The sequence below is a fragment of the Marmota monax genome, unplaced genomic scaffold, assembly GCF_021218885.2.
Source record: "Marmota monax isolate L192 unplaced genomic scaffold, Marmota_monax_Labrador192_F-V1.1 WCK01_AAM20220418_F8-fsc00044, whole genome shotgun sequence".
Lineage (NCBI taxonomy): Eukaryota > Metazoa > Chordata > Mammalia > Rodentia > Sciuridae > Marmota > Marmota monax.
This window is the reverse complement of record NW_026695198.1, coordinates 7,799,800-7,823,274: the sequence shown is the minus strand read 5'-3', so window position 1 is coordinate 7,823,274 and position 23,475 is coordinate 7,799,800. Positions and strand designations below refer to the sequence as shown.

The following is a 23,475-nucleotide window of genomic DNA, read 5'->3' as shown; positions in this document are numbered from 1 at the left end:
CTTCCCCCCATCCCCACTGATTCACCTCCTTTAAAAACACCGAATCAGGGGCTGGGGCTGTAGCTCAGTGGTAGAGCACTTGCCTAGCTTGTGTGAGGCACTGGGCTTGATTCTCAGCACTGGATATGAATAAATAAAACAAAATTCCATCAACAACTAAAAAATACTTAAAACAGAAAACACCCAATCATCTTGGTGCAAACTGCGGATTGGAGTGGAGCTCAGCATAACTTCCTGTCATTTTTACTGAATAAAATCTGTTTTCATAACCTTCACTAATGTCCAACTTTGTTTAACAAAAACCACACTGGGCACCAGAGAAGACCTTTGTTAACCAGAAGTCCTGACATCTTACCCATCAAAAGTTTTGTTAAGCAGTTTTATCTTCTCGTGCTTTCCACATTTATCAAACTTCAGAAGCAAAATATGAACATCCTAGAAATATGAACATTAAGTACAAAATCAACCCTAAAAAAGTTTGGCATCATTTGTACATATGAATTCCATAGCCAGTTTGTAAAGCAAGTGCTATTTGCAAACAATCTTCCTACTTATTTGGAGGATAAGAAGGAGAACCTAGATGTGATCTTTGAGACGATTTTTTTAAACAGACAAAAACAAGTTAATTAGAGAGGCAAAGCCTGAGAGAGGAACCCTTTTACCATCTTCCTGAACTTGGTACTTCCAAGAAATAGTGGCCCCATGAGATTTTAAGTGGAATTTTCAGTCTTGGGTAAATGTAGAAAATCATCTCACTTGTCAGGAATGAAGTGTGATATTATGAAAATGGAAAAAGGGTGATAAGAAATTGGATTTAAATTAACATGTAAAGTTTCTAAAAAGCTTTATCAAACATAAGCAGTTTATCTTTTCTACCTGCTAAATGTGGAAGATATTCAGGATATAAGTATAAGAAAACACTGTGATCTTGGCACATGGATAGAATATTATCCCAGCGCTATGAAAATCCTGCCCTACACAGTTTAGTGCTGGTTACTCTCCTGACCTTGTTTGACTCCACATCCCTAGCTCACTGCCCCCAGGTGTTGGATGGTTTGTAGCTCACTGAAAGCCCATTCATCCTGTCTTTCCTCAGTGTGGAAGAGTGTGTGGTTCCAGTCTTCGAACAGCAACAAGTATCTTCTTTACAGCATCAGCTCACAGCTTATTTTAACTTAGTACTCTTCCCTGACCCCAAATCTTATCTTCCACCATGGATGCTACTGATCCATGGTGATCCCATTTCGTTATAGTTCTATCTTGTATTAACTGTGAGCTTCCTTAGGGGAATGAATGTGTCTAAACTTCTCATCATTGTATCCCAGATCCAAGTATATAGAAAGTATTCAATAAATCTTCACTGAGAAAAAAAAATGAATTATTGGGTAATAAGTTTGAATGTGTAGTATGAAGTCATTGTCTTGTAGACATTGAAAACCAAGAAAAAGAGATTAAAATTTAATATGTGATATGTAACAGAATACATGCAGCAATGTATATGGAAATAATGTGATTAAAGGATACTTAGAGAAGATGAATCTGTCAGCAATGTGATCTATATTTGCATAAGGGTTAAATTGTCTTTAGGCTTCTGTTTCAGTAAGATTTAGATATAGGATAGAATGACATTAAATCAATTTAGATATAAAATGGAACAGGATTAGATCTAAAATAAAGGTAGAGAAGATACTGATTTAAGGTTTGAGTAAGAAGAAAAAAACATCATAACAAGAATGAGGCTCTGAACTTGATGTAGATGAGTTAGAAAAGGGTGATAATCAAAAAGATTTGTATTGCTAATCCCAATGTCACAGAGAGGTACAAAAGAACAGAAATTACTAGAATGACTAGAGAATCTTTGTTAAATGCTCAGTTTATTCACTTTGTTGAACAGATTAGAAATGGAGACTACATCGGCATCATCTTCTAAAGAGGTGATTAGAAGCTCAATCAATCCTTCTGAGTCTCCTCAACCCTGAGGTTCTGGTAACATCCAGCTGCTGGGTCTTCAGAGCTGAGGCCCGACTTTGGAATGTGGCAACAGCTGGATCCCTGCTGGAAGAACCATCTGGCCTTGCTGTTTCTGATATCTCTGTTTCAAATTTGCCAAACTTCATCAGATTTCTTCTTCAATTTTTTTTTATTTTATCCCAGAGCGTTAGAATTATTTTCAACACCATGAAAACTGGTTAAGACTTATTAGGTGCCCATTATGTTTGAGGCTCTGAGTTCCATCATTTATGCATGATTTCTTTACAACTCTAGTGAACTATTACTGTTCCCGTTTGGTTGAGGAGGAGCCTAGAAATGGAGATTTTAAAATCTTCACCAAACACAGAAGATTTAAAATCATTCTTGAAATAAGTCTAATCCATGTTTTAGATGAGGCAAATGATACTTAAAAGAGTATCTGGAACTCGTGGAAGAGAGCTGGCAAGTGCAAGGCCAGGAATTCAGCCCAGGTATGACTGATTCCTAGCAGAGCATGGCTTCCCACTCTTTTCCACCAAACACCAATTTAAGGTGAAAGGTCTCAGAGTCCGAGCCAATCCAACTCACTGCCTGACATATCTCTACTTCTCTGGGAACCCACATCAGCTTTACTTGGGGAAGACAGTCGCTTTGGAATTAGAAGTATTTCATCCAGCTTCATTTCACACTGTTCATTTCCTCCTATTTTGGCTTTCAATTATTAGAAGAGGAAAAAAAAAACATCCTGCATTTCAAATTATTAAAATAGTTGAAGCAGCAAATTCACAACTAAGCTAGGTTAGATGTATCCCAGATGATAGCACTAGAACTTTCACTTAACTTGAATTCGAATGTGAATAATTATTAATTCACTAGACATTCATTTCTTTACTTTTTTTTCCATAGACAATATATAAAACCACTGAAGGAAAATACATGTCTAAAACTGGACACTCAGGAGTTGGAACTTTGCTATGAAGGACAGCAAGTCACTTGACAGCAGCTCAAGCTATTTTTTTTTCTTAATAGGAAGTCCCGGACATAAAATAATTCATGATTTAAAGCCTGTTTTTCAATGTCACTGTGAGACTTAACAAGTAGAAGAACATCTTAGTCAGGGAAGAAGCTTCTTAACAAATACAGTGTCCCAGAATTACAAGGAAATAGAGGTCAGTGAACAAAGTTTACACTAGGAAACCCTAATTTAAAAAACCTTCAGCTAAACCAGCACTGTGACAAGAGCTGGCTTGGAAGAAGAGGCAAAGAAAATGTGCACCCCCAAGGGAAGCAGAATCTCTCTGAGCCTGTGGCTTAGGTTTGTATCAGTGAGCTCTGAGTTCAAACACTCACCGTGGAGCTCTGGGGAGTACTAAACATTCAGACTCTCAGGCACTTAATCTGTGCTATGGGAATAACTACTTCACAGATTCATCATAAGGATTAAATTAACTAAAAGATAAAAGCACATCACTCCATATTCTGCTCTTGTCTAGAAAGAACTCAATAGAACAGACCTGAAAACAAAGGATAGGAATGATGCTGGTTTGCAGAGCATCAAAACATTTAATAGTGTATTTTTTGTCAATTTTCAAGCTCTACAAATTGGAAGAAACATTTGTAAGGTACTCCCAATGCAGTACTTTACAAACCTTGCCATCAAAATAAAGTAATCTGAGTCCTAAGGTAATCTGTTAATATGCCCTATTTGTCTTGAACATTTATGCAATTATTGCATGTGAGTTATGAAATATATGTATTTAGAAGTAACAGACTCTCTCAAACCAGGGATCCAAATGTATCCATGTTTCTATTTTTCACAATAAGAATTCTAGCTATGCACCTGTAATCCTAGTGGCTCCAAGCATTGTGAGTTCAAAGCCACCCTCAGCAATTTAGAGTGGCTCTAAGCAATTCAGCAAGACCCTGTCTCTAAATAAAATACAAAAAAAAAAAAAAAAGGACTGGGGATGTAGCTCAGTGGTTAAGCATGCCCCTGGGTTCAATCCCTGATACTTAAAAAAAAAAAAAAAAAAAAGAAGGATTCTAGCTATAGACAGTCTCAAATGGATAGGGCAGAACCTTAAGGACAACCCAGTTATTTTTATTAACAAATAAAAATACAGGACACTGGGGACAATAAAACAAAACTAATTTTTCCTGCAAATCCCACTCAGTACATCTAAAACCCCTTGATATTGCATATGAAATAAATGTGAGCACATCCAGTAATGCCATTACTAGACATATAGTCAAAGGAAAAGAAATCAGTTTGTCAGAGGGACATCTGTACTCACATATTCATGGCAGCAACAGTCACAAAAGCCAAGATAGAATCAACGTAAGTATCCATCATTGGATGAATGGCTGAAGAAAATGTGGTACATATATATGGTGGGACATCACTCACAAGAAGAAAATCTCATTGTTTGTGGCATTGTAGATGAACCTGAAGACAATAAGCCTAGCACGAAAAGAGAAATCTGTATGATCTCCTGTACATGTGAAGTCTAAAGAAGTTGACTTATAGAAGTATAGAGAAGAATGGTGTTACCAGGGCTGGAATAGGGAGGAAGGTTGGGGAGAAGTTAGCCAAAAGATACATTTTGGTCAAATAAGAAAAATAAGGTCAAGAGATCTGTTGTACAAGATGGTGACTACAATTAGTGACAATGTATCTACTCTTGAAAGTTCTTAAAAAATTGATTTTATGTCTTTTTATACAAAAAGTGTGAAGTCATATGTATGTTAATTAACCCAGTTTAGCCATTCTATAATGTATGTATATTTTAAGCCCAATAAATTATACATAATAAATATATACAATTTGTGGCAATTGTAAAAAATAATTTTAAAATAAAAATAAATACAAGAAGACTCTGAAAGTCAGAGAGATGGCAGATTGGCTAGGAACCTCGGGACTTGAGAAAAACACACAGTGGTGAGTTCTCCAAGTTTTCTTTCTTTTTTTCTCTGACTTATATATACTCAATTGCGAGAGTCAGAAGCCCTGAAATAAAAGTGGGCATAGATTTTTAAAATTCCCCCCAAAGGCTGCTCTTTATAACCAAAGGACAGGAAAATGACAAGTCAGAAAACTTTTCAATAATAACTACTATTCTCCAGCCTAATGCCATAGGAAAAAATAAAATAAAATAAAAAGTGGCCCCAGACATACCCAGACCTGCCACAGCCAAGTGGGGAGCCCAGACTTTCACCTCTGAAGGCTGTAATGAGGCACCCTAATCTCCTGCTAGTCTCAATATCTGACTTGCCAGTCAGTATTCCTTTATTAAATTTAAAGTCATTAAAAGCAAAGAAGGTCTCTGAAACTGTCCTAGGCAACAGGAACCTTAGGAGACATGATGACAAAACGTGACATGGAGTCCTGTATTGGATCCTGGAACACAAAAGGAGCATTGGATTTCAAAAGGAGAGAAATTCTAAATAAATGATGAACTTTAGTTAATGCTGACTCACTGATAACAATTCATGAATTATAACAAAGATGAAACTGATGTAATAATGGGAAAAACTCCATGTGAGGAAGGTGGAAAAATCTATGTACCATCTTTCCAGTATTTCTTTAAATCTAAAACTGTTCCAAAATTTAAAATTTATTTTTTAAAAAATGACCCACTTATGTGTCTTATAAGAAACTCACTTCAACTAGACATAGCCTGGAAGAAGACTGTCTTTGCCATATTTTTTTTCTCTAATTTTTTCTAGTTTCCTTAAATAATTAGATAGTTTTTAAGCAAACAAACAAAAACAAAACAACACGTCCTAGTTAAATGTAGCTTTCAGATATTTTTTAGTATATGCACATCCCCTGCAGTACTGGGGACATTTATAAGAAAAATGATTCATTTTGTTCATCTGAAATTCAAATTTAATTTTACAAGCATGTTACCAAGACTGCATATGACATACTTAAACTAAAAAAAAAAATTCATCCTTTATCTGAAATTAAAGTTTTCACGTGAATGTCTTATATTTCAGCTGAAAACTTTAGACTCTGAATCTTGGTCCTTACCATATTCTGCTCTTTGATCTTCAACACATGGCTTCCACTCTACAAGACACCTTGAAGTCAAAATACAACTGCTGTAATTTAAACATCCATGACTCAGAAAAGAAGACAGGATGAAAGGGCCAAAGGGGCCCACACAGTCCAAATAGAGCTATTAAGTTTTCTAGAAAGATTCCCATGGTGGCTTCAATTTTTAATGGAGGCTGAGAATTGTTGACTTTTTGACTGTGTGTTTTGCCATCTAAAATAAACCTGGGAAACTATCTACACACACACACACACACACACACACACACACAAAAGAGAGAAATGAAAAATGCATATTGGGTAAATAATCAGAAGTTTTGCCATACTTCATAAAATATTTGTACCTGCTTTTATATATGAAAAAATAATGTCTTCATTCACTTATAAGTGAAGCTTTAGAATACGCCCTGCATTTATCTCCTGAAGTCTTATGTGAGAAACATACACTATGCAGGCAAATGTATATTTATAACATACTCATTCTGAAATCAGACAGCTTGTCATGTCTTGCTGTGATGAGGAAATAACAGGTGCTCTCACCCAATAAGTAGTTTTATCCTCCCTGACTCTGATCCTGGACATTGTGTCATACAGAAAAGAGAAATCAAAACACACTTGAGAAAAGACAGAGATTTTTTTTTATTGAAGTGGGAAAAAAAACGGATGGGAGAAGAAAGAAAAAAAGAAAGCCTAACTTTAGAGAGATTGGAGATTAATTTTAAATTTTTTTATTTTAATTTAATTTTTGAGAGGTTCTTCAAAGATTCAAAGGAGTTGGGGAAAAGAAAAAAGTATTTGGAGAAATATTTTCATAAGCTATGAATTAGGGACTGTGTCATATTTTTAAAGAAAATTTCCCAAGATTTGGATATGAGGTGTCCACAGAAAGCTCCGGTGTTAATGCAGGAATATTTGGAGGTGAAATGATTCAACTATGACAACTATAACCTAATGATTCCATCCTAGGGTGAATGGACTAACTGGACGGTGACTGCAGGCAGGTGAGGTGGGCGAGAGGAGGTGGTTCCTTGGGGGTGAGCTCCAGAAGGGTTCATCTTTCCTGCAGCTCCTCCCCCTCCCCCTCTCTCTGCTTCCTGGCCACCATGAGAAGAGCACCTTTCCTCCAGTCCCACCCATCTGCCATATTCTGCCTCACCTTGCACCCAGAGCAGTGAAATCAGCTGACCGTGAACTGAACCTGACTATGAGCCCAGAATAAATTTTTCTCTCCTCTGAGTCGGTCTCATATGATATTTTGGTCACAGTATTGAAAAACTGACTAACACACTAAAAAAGGAAGTTTCATTCGTTCCATTTGAGCATGGTACTGTGTGTGCTTCTTAGTCACATGGGATTCTACAGGGACTGAGGCGTGTAAGGCTCTATTTAAACATGTCTAGTACAATGCTGGAAACACAGTCAGAGGAGATGGTAGTTTCGTGGTGAAGAAAAAAATATTCACTTTATTGTATATAGAATAATTTGTTGTCATTGTCATCATCATTACTTGGAACAACCTGGTTACAGGAATGCAACCTAGTTCACAATGTGATGTTGTGTGTTCACAGTATGACGTAAGGAAATTAAAGTGGGCAAAGTTGTGAAGAACATATTCCAAATATTTTTTTCTCACTGCAGCATCTATCTATGGAATTATAAATGATAAAACAGATACTTAGGTATTAACTTTCTTTAATGGGATGGGACTATACAATCACTTAGGACATGGAAGACCTGCCCAAGGCCACCCAGCCAATTACCTGGCACAATTCTTACTCTCTAATTTAGATGGCGGTTTGAGGTGGGGGGAAAAACTTAACACACACTTTTGCCCCCTTTGAAATACTCTCTCTGTTTAGTTCTATTCAGTTGTTGTTTCTCAGTATTGTCTATCTGCTAAGCTGAGCCACTGTCTTGCAGTTTAAATCGATCTAGGCTTTGAGTCTGAGTTGATGACTTCTTAAAACCAGGGGGAATCCTTGACCCATTTGGGCTGTGTTTATCTTAGTGTGGATAAACCAGCTATTTTATGAAGCTCCTATATGTTGTATTCTTCTGCCATGAAACCTTCAGTTCTCTTTGGTCCAGCCCATGCCATTTCAACTCATAAAATAAAAATAATCATATCTGCTATTTAGTGCTAACTTTGCACCAGTTATCATCTTTGTTTTGTAGATGAAGATTGGAAGACAATCAGCCTGCATCAAGTCAGAATTGACTAAACAAAAGAGTGAGGTTCAACCTAGATCTGTCTGAAAATAAAATTTATGCACTTCACTTACTACAGAATCCCAGCTTCCTTGGGTTTCAAGTACTGAACTTTCAACGGAATCCCTTTGCTTCCTAGCCGTCTTGATGGTTCTTTGGAGGAAGGCTTATCACTGAGTTCCGTCCTGTACCATTGAATTAACAGGTTGTGCAGGCTGTTGTCTGCTTATGGAGATGTGTGATGAAGTCTGTTTTGTACACTATCATCTTGCCCATCATTGAAAGAACAAGGAGCATTGAAGTGAACCTGGGACCGATGTGAAGGTGATCTGGCTGTGACATCTGTCCCCTCATTGATCGCTAGCACTGATTTGGCTGATCTGGCTGTCTAAGCCAGTGTCCCCTTTTCTCCATGTAGGTCCCTCACAAAGTTGCATGAAGAGGATGACCTTCCCCAATAGAAGAGGATCATTCTCCTGTCAAGGGTATATAAATAGGTGTACTCCCTTGAAAGAACTTCCAAACTCTGATGTTTCATTGGAAGTGAACCTGGGGGTCTTGCCGACTGGAGCTCCTCAAGGAAGCCCAGTTTAACTTAGCAGACAAAACTTTTCTGCTTCTTTGATTATTTTTTTTTACTTTTTAAAAATTTATTCTTTATATATATATATATAACAGAGTGTATTTTCACATATCATACATACATGGAATACAGCTTATTTTAATTAGGATCCCATTGGTGTGGTTGTACATGATATGGAGTTTCCTGGTGGTGTATTCATATATGAGCATAGCAAAGTTGTGTACAACTCATTCTACTGTCTTTCCTATTATCACCTCCTCTCCCTTCCCTTCATGCCTCTTTATCTAATCCAATGGACTTCTATTCTTCCTTCCCCCCATTATTGTGTGTTAACATCCACATATCAGAGAGAACATTTGGCCTTTGATTTTGGGGAATTGGCTTATTTCACTTAGCATGATAGTGTCCATATCCACCCATTTATTGGCAAAAGTCATAAAGTCGTTCTTTTTTAAGGCTGAGTATATTCCATTGTGTATATATACCACATTTTCTTTATCCATTCATCTGTTGAAGAGCACCTAGGTTGCCTCCTTAGCTTCACTGTTGTGAACTGAGCTGCTATAAACATTGATGTGGCTGTGTCACTGTAGTATGCTGATTTAAAGTCCTTTGGGTATATACTAAGCAGTGGGATAGCTGGGTCAGATGGTGGTTCCATTCTAAGTTTTCTGAGGAATCTCCATACTGCTTTTCATGGTGGTTACACCAATTTGCGGTCCCACCAGCAATGTGTGAGTGTACCTTTTCCCCCACAACCTTGCCAACATTTATTGTTGCTTGAATGCTTAATAATTGCCATTCTGACTGGAATAGATGGAATCTCACTGAAGTTTTAATTTGAATTTCTTAATTCCTAGAAAAGTCAAACATTTTGTAGATCATTTGTATTTCTTCTTCTGTTAAATGTCTGTTCAGTTTTGTTTTGGTTTTGGGTTTTTTTTTTTTTTTTTTGCCCATTTATTGATTGGATACCTTTTGGCTTCTAAAGGATCACCCACTAGATTACCCTTGATACATCTTGTACCAGCTCTTTTTCATTTCCATAGTGGGGAATAACCACATCAGTCTTCCTCTGGCTTCCCCCAGAGAGTTCATCTCTCTTAAATCCTTTTCTTCATCTATATGCATTGGTGACATTTTATTCTCACAACATATGAAATTTTAAATATATCTCCATATAAGCAGTTTATTCCCACATGCCTTTGAAATTATCCATCTGTTTCATAAGGTAAAAGTTATTTCATTCACCGTATGCAATAATTAAGCAACATTTTATATATACCAGGCACCATGTTCTAGGAATCAGAGATAAAATGATAAACATCAATGTCCTTGAGGAATTAAGGGTCTAATGGTAAAGTAGATATGCAGATAACATGATATGATTGAAGGCAGAATAATAACAATACTGTAATTGAGATAAAAAAAAATAAAGGTCATTTTGCAATACACGGACAGGGGTGATTCATTCCTGCTACACGCAATGCTAAGTAAAAGCACTGTGTGTTTCAGGCTACTTATTTGTAAAACCGCTTGACTTGGCTTAACTGGGAGCCTCCAACACAAGTGAAGTACATTTTCTAGTTGACAGTGTCTGATTAGGGACCAACAGCCATCACCATGTCACTCACAATCACAGGCCATCAAGAGGCATTGAAAATTGGGTTCCAAGGAAAAGGCCACTCTATTGATTTTATGCACAAATACTACTTTAAAATATTCTAGAAACCATGGGTCAGAGCTTTGAAATGTCAATTCTCAAATAAATAACCAAGAGAGAAAACTATCATTACTGTCTTGCCAGATCACCTCCTGAGAGGTAAATTGTGTGTTTCAAAAAGAATGGGCTAGTTCTTTTCAAACTCATTGTGGGAAGCTGCCTTTCATAGCAATTCCAGCAGCTCTCCAGGAATCTGTATACCTGACATGACTTCTCTTCTGGAGGGAGTACCCATCCTGCCTTCTGAAGCTCCTCTAAAGCTAGGGACATGGCCCATCATGGAATTTTTAAAGACACATGAACCAGGAATTGAGGGGTAAGGGGAAACCTTCCTAGAAAATTGTTGAACATCTCAACTTCCTCCAGATATCTGCTCTTTATACTAAAATGTCAAAACTCCTTCTAATGATCGTGTACCTGACCACAGCTTGGTTGCAACATTGTGGAGGAATGCAAAATTTTTACAATTGCACATATTATAGCTGAGTAGTACTATTTTTTTTTAGTCTCTTTGATTGAGCGTATATACACAATAGAAATTTAAGTGGCTCCTTACATTGAGGTGTTTTTTTGCTTCTGAGGAAAAACAGGAAGGTAAAGAAGCACATAAGGAAATGCAATACTACGTAAATAGGATTGGGGCTGTAACTTAGTTGTAGAGCATTTGCCTACCATGTACAAGGCCTCGGGTTCTATCCCCATCATAGCAAAAATAAATAAATGAATATTATATTACAGGTTTGGAATTAATGTTGGTCTAATGGTAGAGACTAGGGACAGTGTTAGGATTCAAATTAATTTAAATACATTCTAATCACTGAAGAATGATTTTTCCCCTGAGTTCCAAGTATATAAAGCCATCAATTCTCTTAATTATTTTGTGAAATGTATTATTTTTCTGTGAATTTTCAGATCAAACACTTGAGTATATTCATCAAGCAAACTTGTGTATTAAAAATAGTCTTCTTGTACAAAGCTGAAAATGTTTATTGATTAAAATTTCTGACATCTTGATCTTTATTATTGCTTTCACATTTATTTTAATGTTTCAATCTTTGCCAGTCAGCACGTTCTGATGCTGCAATTACACTGTCTCTTTTTGTAGTTTCTTTTCCCCAAACGTATTTAATAACATATCTGAGAGAAGTGCTCTCAGCATTCTTGGTTTGGGCTGACAGCCAATTCTGGAATCATCAATCTTTTGAGCTAAAATGTGTTCCAAGGCTTGTATAAATATTAGTTTTTACAAACTGAAATAAATTCAAATAAAATCTGAATAATATACATGGGAACATATTATTTATCTTTCATTGAAATATTTAAATACTAACTCATTAGATGTTGTACAAAGTAAAAGGAAGAGAAAAGATAAATTCTCATCTGACATTACTAAAAAAAAAGTACTTTTTCAATAAAATCTTACAGTTAATTGTAAATATCTACCTTTATGAAAAAGCCACTTTCAGACAATGACATTCACTCTAATTCATTGCGCAAAGCAAAGTACTCACCATGATCGAACTTCTAGATGCTAGGAAACACCTAAAATGCACTCTACTTTTTAAGAACTACTTTCTAATGGTAAAATCTCAAACACCAGGAACCTTGGGTGCCTAGATTTTGATTAGTTCTTATGTATTCCATCAGTATGAATCAACATTTTACCCAGCTCAATAATTTTTCCTAAAAACAACAATAGTAAATTGACCTCCTTTGTAAAATTTTTGTTTTTATGTTTCTTTCCTTGACCTCACCACAAAGATCCTCTTTCTCTTGTGCAAGGCCCTATGTGTCCAGCTAATAAATTTATCTCTTAGAACTCTCATAGGACTTTTCTATCCTAGCAAGCAAGTGGCTAAATTCACCAAATTCTTACCTAGATCTTCCATGCTCATCACTTCTTTTGGAATAGGAAATAGAAAAGTAAAAGGGGATTTGGGAAGCAAATATCACATTAAAAGAAAGAATCTGTTTTTTTGTGAGGTAAACATTTACTGATGCTTGGAACAAAACATGATTAACTAGCAAGTTTTGCAGGAGAAAAAACTATAATAATATTGAGTGATTTAGTGTTTGGGCAGGAGTCCAATATATCTTATTTATTTTATATTATGATATTTTTTCAGATATGTAAGTACAATATAATAAATATTACCTAATCCTATCTCTTTGTTCTCCCAAACTTTAGATTATTACTTCAAAATAGTCTGTATTCTTCTTGGGGTTCTAATTAGAATAAGATATACTTCATGCTTGATTAATTATATCAAAATGAATTCTATTGTCATGTATAACTTTAAGAAACAAATTTTAAAAAAAGAGTTTGTATTCTTCTCATGCATGTTTTTAAATCTTTGTACTATATTTGTGTGTTGTATGCATTATGTATATCCTTAATTTTTCTAAATAGTTGGTAGCATATTGCACTCATTCTTTCATAACTTTAATTCACATATTATATTTTTAACATTTATATATGGTGATAAAATTTAGTTCATCCACATCAAATGCAATAATTTTATTTGTTCATTTCCCTATAGACATTTTTTTCCTAATTTTAGACTTACAGGAAGTGTTGCAATGAACAAATCATTTGCTATTCTTTTTTGTTCTTTTTTCATAATTATATTTTTGTATTTTTCTTATAAAAAGTATATAGCTTGAATTTTTCAGCTTATCCAGTATAAGAATCCCCTTTAATTAGTAAATTTTATCACTTTATCACACATAAAAACATATTCTGACTTCTTCCACCATTTCAGTTTCTGGTTTCTATTTAACATGCATTAATTTTTGCCTTCCTTTTTCTCTTTTAACTGGCTTGACCAAATCTTCAAAATTCCTACTTTCCCCCTATGATTTGGAAGGTATATACATATTTCTATTTTAATAATTGATAACCTTTACATTTAACATGCACATATTTAGTGCATTCTAAATTCAATCAATAAACACCATGTAAGAGATCAAAATATACCACTCCAAAGTATGCTACTTTGACATAAGGATTATTCAATGCTGAAGGTATTCAGATTCAACAGATGCAAGAGGAAAAGGCTTTCTAGACCTTCCCTTATCTGAATAAAAGCAGAAATTTTTAAGAACAGAGTGAAGTGGCACCCCCTTTCTCCACTGAAAAGTCTTAACTGGGCTTCTCCAGATATCTTCACCATGGCTGATTTTAGGACTGTCAGCAAATGAGTTCAATGTAGATAAGCTTCCTATTTTCGTGTTGCCCTGTTTTAACTTGGCCACTGGCTGGGAAGATACCAGCACTCCAGGTTCTGTGCACCCCTTACTAGTTTTTCACAAACATATCCTGTATAGTAGTTTGTAGAAATGTGCAAACAAGGTCTCTGGCCTTGAGCTGGGCTTCAGAGATGTCTACGTTTTTAAGATAAGTTACAATTGGGCTCCATGGTAACAGCTGGTAGCAGGAGGAAAGAAAGGAGAGAAGAAGCTCTCCCCTTCTCAGGTTTTGTTCTTGAAGAGTTAACTTGCCCAAAACAATGAAAGAAAAAGCTGCTTTTATGTGAACTTCTGCAGACTGTGAACTTCTGAGCCCCTCCCCTTACATGCTGGGTAAAAAACTCTGAAACTCCCTGAACTCGGGGTTCAGGGAATTGATTGATTACAGCAAAAGTTGTGCCCTCTGAACCTGGCTGCTGCCAAATAAAACTGTTTCCTGCTATCTTTGGTGCCTTGCCTCATTTGTCCCTACAACAAGAGGACTACCATAATTCTCTTCTGTGGAAGCTGAATCTCCATGGAGAAGGTGGAAAGTTGGTGCCAAGATGAACTGAACACACATACGTTATTTCATCTGTACCCTCCACGTTCACCTTCCCACACTTGATTGTCCTTGGAAGACTAAAGCCTTTGCCTTTTTCTTGTCACTTTTGTGTATTATTTTTTGTTAAGATGCCGTATATGCCCAAGTTCTAACCACGCCTTTGAGTTACCCATCACTGAATTTCTCCTGCGTGTATGTGTAGTAATAAATTCCATTTTCCCTTGTTAATCTATCTTTAGCTAATCTTATTTGCAGGGTTCCAAATGGAAAACATAAGCAGGTAGAAGAAAAAAATATATATGTTTCCCTCCCTTCTTAATGAAAGTCCTCTTCAGATGTGACCAAAGACAATAATGGAAAAGAAGTAGTGTTAGTCAGCTTTTTGTTGCTGTGACCAAAATAACTGAAACAAATGAGTTAAAGGAGGAAAGATTTACTTTGGCTCCTGGTTTCAGGACCTTTAGTCCATGGTTGGCTGGTTCCTTAGTGGCAGAAGGGTATGTTAAAGGAAAGTTTCTCAGTTCGTGGCAGCCAGGAAGCAGAGAGACAGGGCTAGAAGGAGGGAAAGAGGAAGTGTTTGGGGATACGAAATACCCTTCCAGGGAATGCTCCCAGTGACCTGCTTCCTCCACCCATGCCCACCACCTCCCAATAGTTTATTCAGCCCTCAGTGTATTAATCCACTGATGAAGTCAGAGCTCTCATCATCCAATCCTTTCCTAAAATCTCTATCTCTAAATTTTACTGCAATTGGAACCAAGACTTCAACACACGAGCCTTTGGAGGACATTTTATATCCAAACCATAACAGAAATGCTTAATAGAGGATGGAGCTAGGGGACATATTAGACAAGAGAATTTATCCCTAACAACAGATCAGGAATATCATTAAGAAACCCTTCCTACCATCAAGGCAAATGATCATTATTTCAACACCCCAGAGGATTCTGCAATTACTATGAACCAGAGATGCTCTGTGCTTTCCATTTGTTCTTTTACTACATAGGATTCACAGGTACCCTGTCCTTGCTTCACCATTGCATACTGGGTGTGTGTGTTGGCAGGTGACTGACTATGGGAAACCATATCAGGACCTAATAAAGGAGATTGCACATCCCACAGAGATCCTTGAATTTTAGCTGAGAGCAATAACTATATGAGATTTGAGTTGTCTTTCTTAAAGAGGAGTGTGAATGTTTTATATATGTGAAATAATAGTATAAATTTATACTAGGTTATCTTTTGTTTGGAGATCATCCTCCTCTTCCTGGCAACACAAATCGATTCTATCGTTCAATGTGGTCAAGTGACTGAGTTCTATTCATTTAAATACGTGCTCAAGTGATAAGTACAAATTCTAATCATGATCCATAAATTCTTTTTAATGCTTCTCCCTGCTCTTTTCCCTATCAAGTTTATAGGAAGTATCTGAGTCCCTGAATCATCGCATAGAAAGAAGTTGTCCAGCAAAAGGTAATGTTACCCTTGGTGGGCAATTACATTTGGAACATTAGACATTTGAGGATCTGTTTATTTTGCATTCTAATCAAACTAAAATAATGTTTCCTTTTATTTAGAACTATTTGTGCTTTTTAACTGAACCTTACAATTACCTTTATTGCTTTACAATCTGCAAAATATAAAATTCACCAATTTAAACATAGAATTTATTTGTTTTGACAAATACATACCATTTTCAATCACTACCACAATCAAGATATAAATATTCCCATCAACTCAGACCTCAAAATATTTTGTCTCTTTGCATTGAATATTATTTCCCTATTTACAATTGCTAGCAAACACAGGTTTACATTTTCTCATTATAGTTTTGACTTTTCTAGAATTTCTAGAATCATGCAAATATAGTATGTTTTTTAATTTTTAGCATATTTCATTTACCATAATAAATTTGATTCATCCATGTTGCTTACTGTATCAATAATTCCTTAGTATGTATGGGGAGGTTCCAAGATAGCGGACCAGAGGGAAGCAGCATTCTGCATCGCTATGTGACCTGGGGTTCAAGAATAGAGCTTCTCTGCCAGCGATATTCCTACCCCCCTGTCCTATGCAGGAAGCACTGTGCCCATCCAGGGCTCCAGGCCTCAGTGTCAGAGTAGGTCTCCCAACTACTCACCCATGCAGGACTACTGGATACTCAAGTGAGACCAGCGGCAGCAGCAGCAGTACCCACAAAGAAATTTTGGCCACACATCTGAGCAGAAATCACAGACACAGCTTCCACTCAGGACACCTGGCAGCTTCCCACAAGTAAGAACTCCTGCTGCCACCCCTGTGTGGACCCTCATCTACCAACATGGGAAATCTCTGGTCGCCGCCATCTTGAAACTGTGTAGCAGTGGACATAGTCCCCATGCGCAGTAGTCTGTCTGCTCCCAGGAACTTCACACAGGCTCTGAAGTGAGCCAATACTGCAAGCCACAGAGCTCACCACTGAATTTATCATCCAACACCATCCCCTGGCTCCCCACACCTGACACAACAACCCACCCCTGAAAGCAGAAGCCTCCATCTTGGGTCACCTTCATCACCATCTTCCAGGTATCCAGTTTCTAACTGCCCCCCTCTCCCCAGCAGCAGCTAACCTGGCACAGTAACACCCTGGTTACCTTCACCATTCTGAGAGTGGAGAAACCAACTAACAACAGATGACTCCACATATTGGATGAGAAGGGAAGCAGGAAAAATACTGATAACCAACCAAAACAAGCTCTGTGTCTTCCTTCAACATATTCTCTCTCTCTCTCTCTCTCTCTCTCTCTCTTCTTCCCTCTCCTTATCCTTTCTCCCTCCCTCACATCCCCAAAATATGTGAAACCAAGTACTTTGCATGAATTAGGATTTTGAGGTCTGGGATGACTGAATAGTATATTACATTGTGTTGTACATTCTTTTTTTTCTTTTTTCCCACCAATTTCTGCTACTTTAATATTTTTAATTTTTCTTGATACATATGTGTGTTTGTTTTATGTACTCTACTGTCTTCATACTTACTTGTATACCCAAAGATACTTCCTCTCCTTTCTCCTGCTACTAATCATTCTCTTTAGATTTCTCTTTCACACTTCCTAAGATATAATAACTCTATATCCTCACCTCCTACCTCCTCAGCTTATCATCCTACTGTTCACCGCCAATTCTTCATCTACCATCAGAAACTGTAAACCCTTTACAAACCTACTAAGTATATTAGAGATAATAATAATTGAATTCACCATTTCTGTACATTATGAACAAACTGTAAGCATCTTATTAGCAAACATTTGTTTTTGTTTTTGTTTTTTTAGGGTTTATATTGTTTATATTGGAATCTAATAACTTTGTCCTTCACCTCAAAGGAGAGGTACTGGATTCCTACAAGGGCACAATAAGCCTATAGGGAAAAATTGATAATGACTAGGATCCACAGTACTAGAAGAGAAGATGCACAAGCAATGTGAAAAGACAAGGGAAGAAGGTGCCCCAAACAAATCAAGATACCACATTATTAGAATCCATGGCCAACACAGCAGAAGATATTACAGAGAAGGAGTTCAGGATATACATAATTAAAATGTTCTGCAAATTAAAGAATGATATAAGAGAGCAAATACAGGCAGCAAAAAGATCATTTTAACAATGAGCTACATAAACAAATACAGAAAGCAACAGATTACTTCAATAGGGAGATAGAGGTTTTAAAAAACTCAGAAATCCTTAAAATTAAAGAAACAACAAACCAAATTAAAAGCTCAATTGAAAGCATCACCAACAGATTAGACCACTTGGAAGACAGGAGCTCAGACAATGAAGACAAAATATATAATCTTGAAAAGAATGTAAACCACACAATGAAAATGTTAAAAAAAAAAACATAAGCAGAAAATACAAGAAATATGGGATAGCATAAAAAGACCAAATTTAAGAGTTATTGGGGAGGGGGGATGGTGGAGGATGGGAAAGGCAGCGGAGCACAACAGACACTAGTATGGCAATATGTAAATCAATGGATGTGTAACTGATGTGATTCTGCAATCTGTGTATGGGGTGAAGGTGGGAGTTCATAACCCACTTGAATCAAAGTGTGGAATATGATATGTCAAGAAATTTGTAATGTTTTGAACAACCAACAATAAAAAATTAAAAAAAAAAAAAGAGTTATTGGGGATAGAGGAAGGAATAGAGTTCCAAACCAAAGGAATGAGCAACCTATTCAATGAAATAATATAAACTTTTCCAAACGTGAAGAATGAATTAGAAAACCAAATTCAAGAGGCTTACAGAAGCACCAAAGAGGCTTACAGCAGATCCACAGCACAGAGGATTACAGCAGATCCACACCAAGGCATATTATAATAAAAATGCCTAACATACGGAATAAAGAGAGACTATCAAAAGCCATGAAAGAAAGAAATCAGATTACTATAGGGGAAAACAGACTAGAATATGTGCATATTTTTCAACCCAGACCCTGAAAACTACAAGATCCTGGAACAACATACATCAAGCTCTGAAAGAAAATGGATGCCAACCAAGAATCTTATATCCAGCAAAATTAAGCTTAGATTTGATGATGAAATTAGAACTTTCCATGATAAACAGAAATTAAAATATTTTACAACTCGAAAGTCTGCATAAAGAACATCCTCGGCAGAATATTACATAAAGAGGAGTTGAAAAACAATGGAAATTAACAAAGGGAGGTTTTACACTAAAGGAAAAATAAATCAAAGAACAAACCAAGTCAAGTTAAATACCAAAAATAAATAAAATGGCTGGGAATACAAATCATGTTTCAATAAAAAGCCTAAATGTTAGTGGCCTAAACTCACCAATCAAAAGTTATAGACTGGCAGATTGGATTTAAACAACAACAATATGCTATCTCCAAAAGATTCATCTCATATGAAAAGACATCCACAGACTGAAGGTGAAAGGTTAGGAAAAATCATACTACTTACATGGATGGTGGAAACAAGCAGGATTTCCATCCTCATATCAAATAAAATAGACTTCAAGACACAAAATGGATAAAGAAGGATATTTCATACTGCTTAAGGGAAACATTCATCAACAAGACATAACAATAATAAATTTATATGCCCCAAACAATGAAGCATCTATGTTCATCAAACATACTCTTTTCAGGTTCCAGTGTCAAATAGACCACAACACAATAATTCTGGGTGACTTTAACACACCTCTTTTACTACTGGATAGATCTTCCAAACAAAAGCTGAACAAAGAAACTATAGAACTCAATAACACAATCAATAACTTAAACTAAACTGACTTATATAGACTGTTTCATCCTTCAATGAACAAATACACTTTCTTCTGAGCAGCACATGGCTCCTTCTCTAAAATAGACCATATATTATGCTTCAAAGATACTCTTAGCAAATACAAAAAAGTAGAGATATTGCTCTGCATTCTATCAGATCATAATGGAATAAAATTAGAAATCAATGATAAAATAAAAAATAGAAGCTACTCCAGCACCTGGAGACTAAATAATATGCTACTAAATGAACAATGGGTTGCAAAAGACATCAAGGAGGAGATTAAAAAATTCTTAGAGGTGGATAAGAACATAGATACAATGTATCAAAATCTCTAGAACATTAGGAAAGCAGTACTAAGACGAAAGTTCATTGCATGGAGTTCATTCTTTAAAAGAAGAAAAAGTCAACAAATAAATGACCTCACATTACATCTCAAAGCCCTAATAAAAGAAAAAAAACCTCAACACCCTAAGCAGTAGAAGACAGGAAATTATTAAAATTAGAGCTGAAATTAATAAAATTGAAAAAAAGAAACAACTGAAAAAATTGATAAAACAAAAAGTTGGTTCTTTGAAAAAATAAACAAAATTGACACACCCTTAGCCATGCTCATGAAGAGAAGGAGAGAGAAAACTCAAATTAGTAACATATGTGATGAAAAAGAAAATATTACAATAGACACTACAGAAATACAGAAGATAATTAGAAATTATTTTGAAAATTTGTACTCCAATAAAATAGAAAATATCAAAGGCTTAGACAAATTTCTAGAGTCATTTGATTTGCCCAAATTGCATCAGGATGATATACACAATTTAAACAAATCAATTTCAAGCAAGGAAATAGAGGATGCCATCAGGACCCTACCAACCAAGAAAAGCCCAGGACTGGATGAATACACAGCCAAGTTCTGCAAGACCTTTAAAGAAGAAGTAATTCCAATAGTCTTCAATTTATTTCAGGAAATAGAAAAAGAGGGAGCACTTCCAAACTCATTCTATGAGGTCAATATCACCCTGATTCCAAAACCAGGCAAAGACACATCAAAGAAAGAAAACTTCAGACCAATATATCTGATGAATATAGATGCAAAAATTCTCAATAAAACTCTGGCAAATCAAATTCAAAAACATAACAAAAAGATCATGAACCACAATCAAGTGGGGTTCATCCCAGGGATGCAAGGTTGTTTCAATATATGAAGATCAATAAATGTAATTTATCACATCAATAGACTTACAGATAAGAACCATATGATCATTTCTTTTTTTTATTGGTTGTTCAAAACATTACAAAGCTCATGACATATCATCTTCCATACATTTGATTCAAGTGGGTTATGAACTCCCATTTTTTACCCCAAATACAAGTTGCAGAATCACATCGGTTACACATCCACATTTTTACATAATACCATATTAATGACTGTTGTATTCTGCTACCTTTCCTATCCCCTACTATCCCCCCTCCCCTTCCCTCTCTACCCCATCTGCTGTTGTTTAATTCTCTCCCTTGTTTTTTTTCCCCTTTCCCCTCACAAACTCTTATGTGTAATTTCAATAGAAACAGAAAAAGCATTCGACAAAATACAGCACCCCTCCTGTTCAAAACTCTAGAAAAATTAGGGATAACGGGAACATATCTCAACATTGTAAAAACTATCTGTGTTAAGCCCTTGGCCCACATCATCCCAAATGGAGAAAAATTGAAAGCATTAGCATTCCTTTTAAAAACTGGAACAAGACAGGGATGCCCTCTCTCACCACTTCTATTTAACATAGTTCTTGAAACACTGGCCAGAGCAATTAGACAAAAGAAATAAATTAAAGGGATACAGATAGGAAAAGAAGAACTCAAATTAGCACTATTTGCTGATGATATGATTCTATACTAGAAGACCCAAAAAATTTCAACAAAAAACTTCTAGAACTAGTAAATGAATTCAGAAAAGCAGCAGGATACAAAATTGACACCCATAGATCAAAGGCATTTCTGAATATCAGTGACAAATCCTCTGAAAGGGAAAAAAGGAAAACTATCTCATTTACAATAGCCTCAAAAAATAAAATAATAAAATACTTGGGAATCAACCTAATGAAAGAGGTGAAAGACCTCTACAATAAAAACTACAGAACATTAAAGAAAGAAATTAAAGATGATCTTAGAAGACGGAAAGATCACCCTTGTTCTTGGATAGGCAGAATTAATATTGTCAAAATGATCATATTACCAAAAACACAGATTTAATGCAATTTCAATAAAAATCCCAATGACATTCATCATAGAAATAGAAAAGGCAGTCATAAAATTTATCTGGAAAAATAAGAGATCCAGGATAGGCAAAGGAATTCTTATCAAGAAAAGTAAAGCAGATAGTATCACTGTACCAGACCTTAAACTATTCTACAGAGCAATAGTAACAAAAACAGCATGGTATTGGCACCAAAATATACTGGTAGAACACTGGTACAGAATAGAGGACACAGAGACTAACCCACATAATTACAGTCATCTTATATTAGTGCCAAAAACATACATTGGAGAAAAGATAGCCTCCTCAACCAATGGTGCTAGAAAAACTGGAAATCCATATTCAACAAAATGAAAATAAACCCCTATCTCTCACCATGCACAAAACTCAACTCAAAGTGGATCAAGAACCTAGTAATTAAACCAGAGACCCTGCATGTAATAGAAGAAAAAGTAGGCGGCTCTCGTGGAGGCAGCTAGCACAAGGCTGAGGAGCTGAGCCGCGCGTCGTGCCCTGCGCTGCCCAGACTAGCGAACAATACAGTCAGGATGGCTAAAGGTGACCCCAAGAAACCAAAGGGCAAGATGTCTGCTTGTGCCTTCTTTGTGCAGACTTGCAGAGAAGAACATAAGAAGAAAAATCCAGAAGTCCCTGTCAATTTTGCAGAATTTTCCAAGAGGTGCTCTGAGAGGTGGAAGACAATGTCTGGGAAAGAGAAATCTAAATTTGATGAAATGGCAAAGGCAGATAAAGTACGCTATGATCGGGAAATGAAGGACTATGGACCAGCTAAGGGAGGCAAGAAGAAAAAGGACCCTAATGCCCCCAAAAGACCACCGTCTGGATTCTTCCTGTTCTGTTCAGAATTCCGTCCCAAGATCAAGTCCACAAATCCTGGTATCTCCATTGGAGATGTGGCAAAAAAGCTGGGTGAGATGTGGAATAACTTAAGTGACAGTGAAAAGCAGCCATACATCACTAAGGCTGCAAAGCTGAAGGAGAAATATGAGAAGGATGTTGCTGACTATAAGTCTACAGGAAAGTTTGATGGCACAAAGGGTCCTGCTAAAGTTGCCCGGAAAAAAGTGGAAGAGGAAGACGAAGAAGAGGAGGAAGAAGAAGAGGAGGAGGAGGAGGAGGAGGAGGATGAATAAAAAACTGTTTATCTGTCTTCTTGTGAATACCTTAGAGTAGGGGAGCGCCATGATTGACACATCTTATTTGAGATGTGTCTGTTACTCTCATTAGGTTTAATTTCAGAATTTGATCACGATCATATTGTAGTCTCTCAAAATGCTCTAGAAATTGTCAGTGGTTTACATGAAGTGGCCCTGGGTGTCCAGAGCACCCTAAAACTGTATCAAAGTTGTACATATTTCCAAACATTTTTAAAATGAAAAGGCACTCTTGTGTTCTCCTCACTCTGTGCACTTTGCTGTTGGTGTGACAAGGCATTTGAAGATGTTTCCTGGCATTTTTTTTTAATTTGTAAGGTGGTGTTAACTATATGGTTATTGGCTAGAAATCCTCAGTTATCAACTGTACATATCTATAGTCTGTAAAAAGAACAAAACAACCGAGACAAACTCTTGATGCTCCTT

General features: G+C 36.3%; 1 protein-coding gene across 1 annotated transcript; it reads left to right on the top strand.

The window, feature by feature from the left end:
* Positions 1–22,400: 22,400 nt before the first annotated feature.
* On the top strand, positions 22,401–23,028 carry LOC124082145 (high mobility group protein B3-like). Its single transcript, XM_046428607.2, has one exon. The coding sequence runs from the start codon at positions 22,423–22,425 to the stop codon at positions 23,026–23,028; it is 606 nt and encodes a 201-aa protein (XP_046284563.1). The 5' UTR covers positions 22,401–22,422.
* The last annotated feature ends 447 nt before the right edge of the window (positions 23,029–23,475 follow it).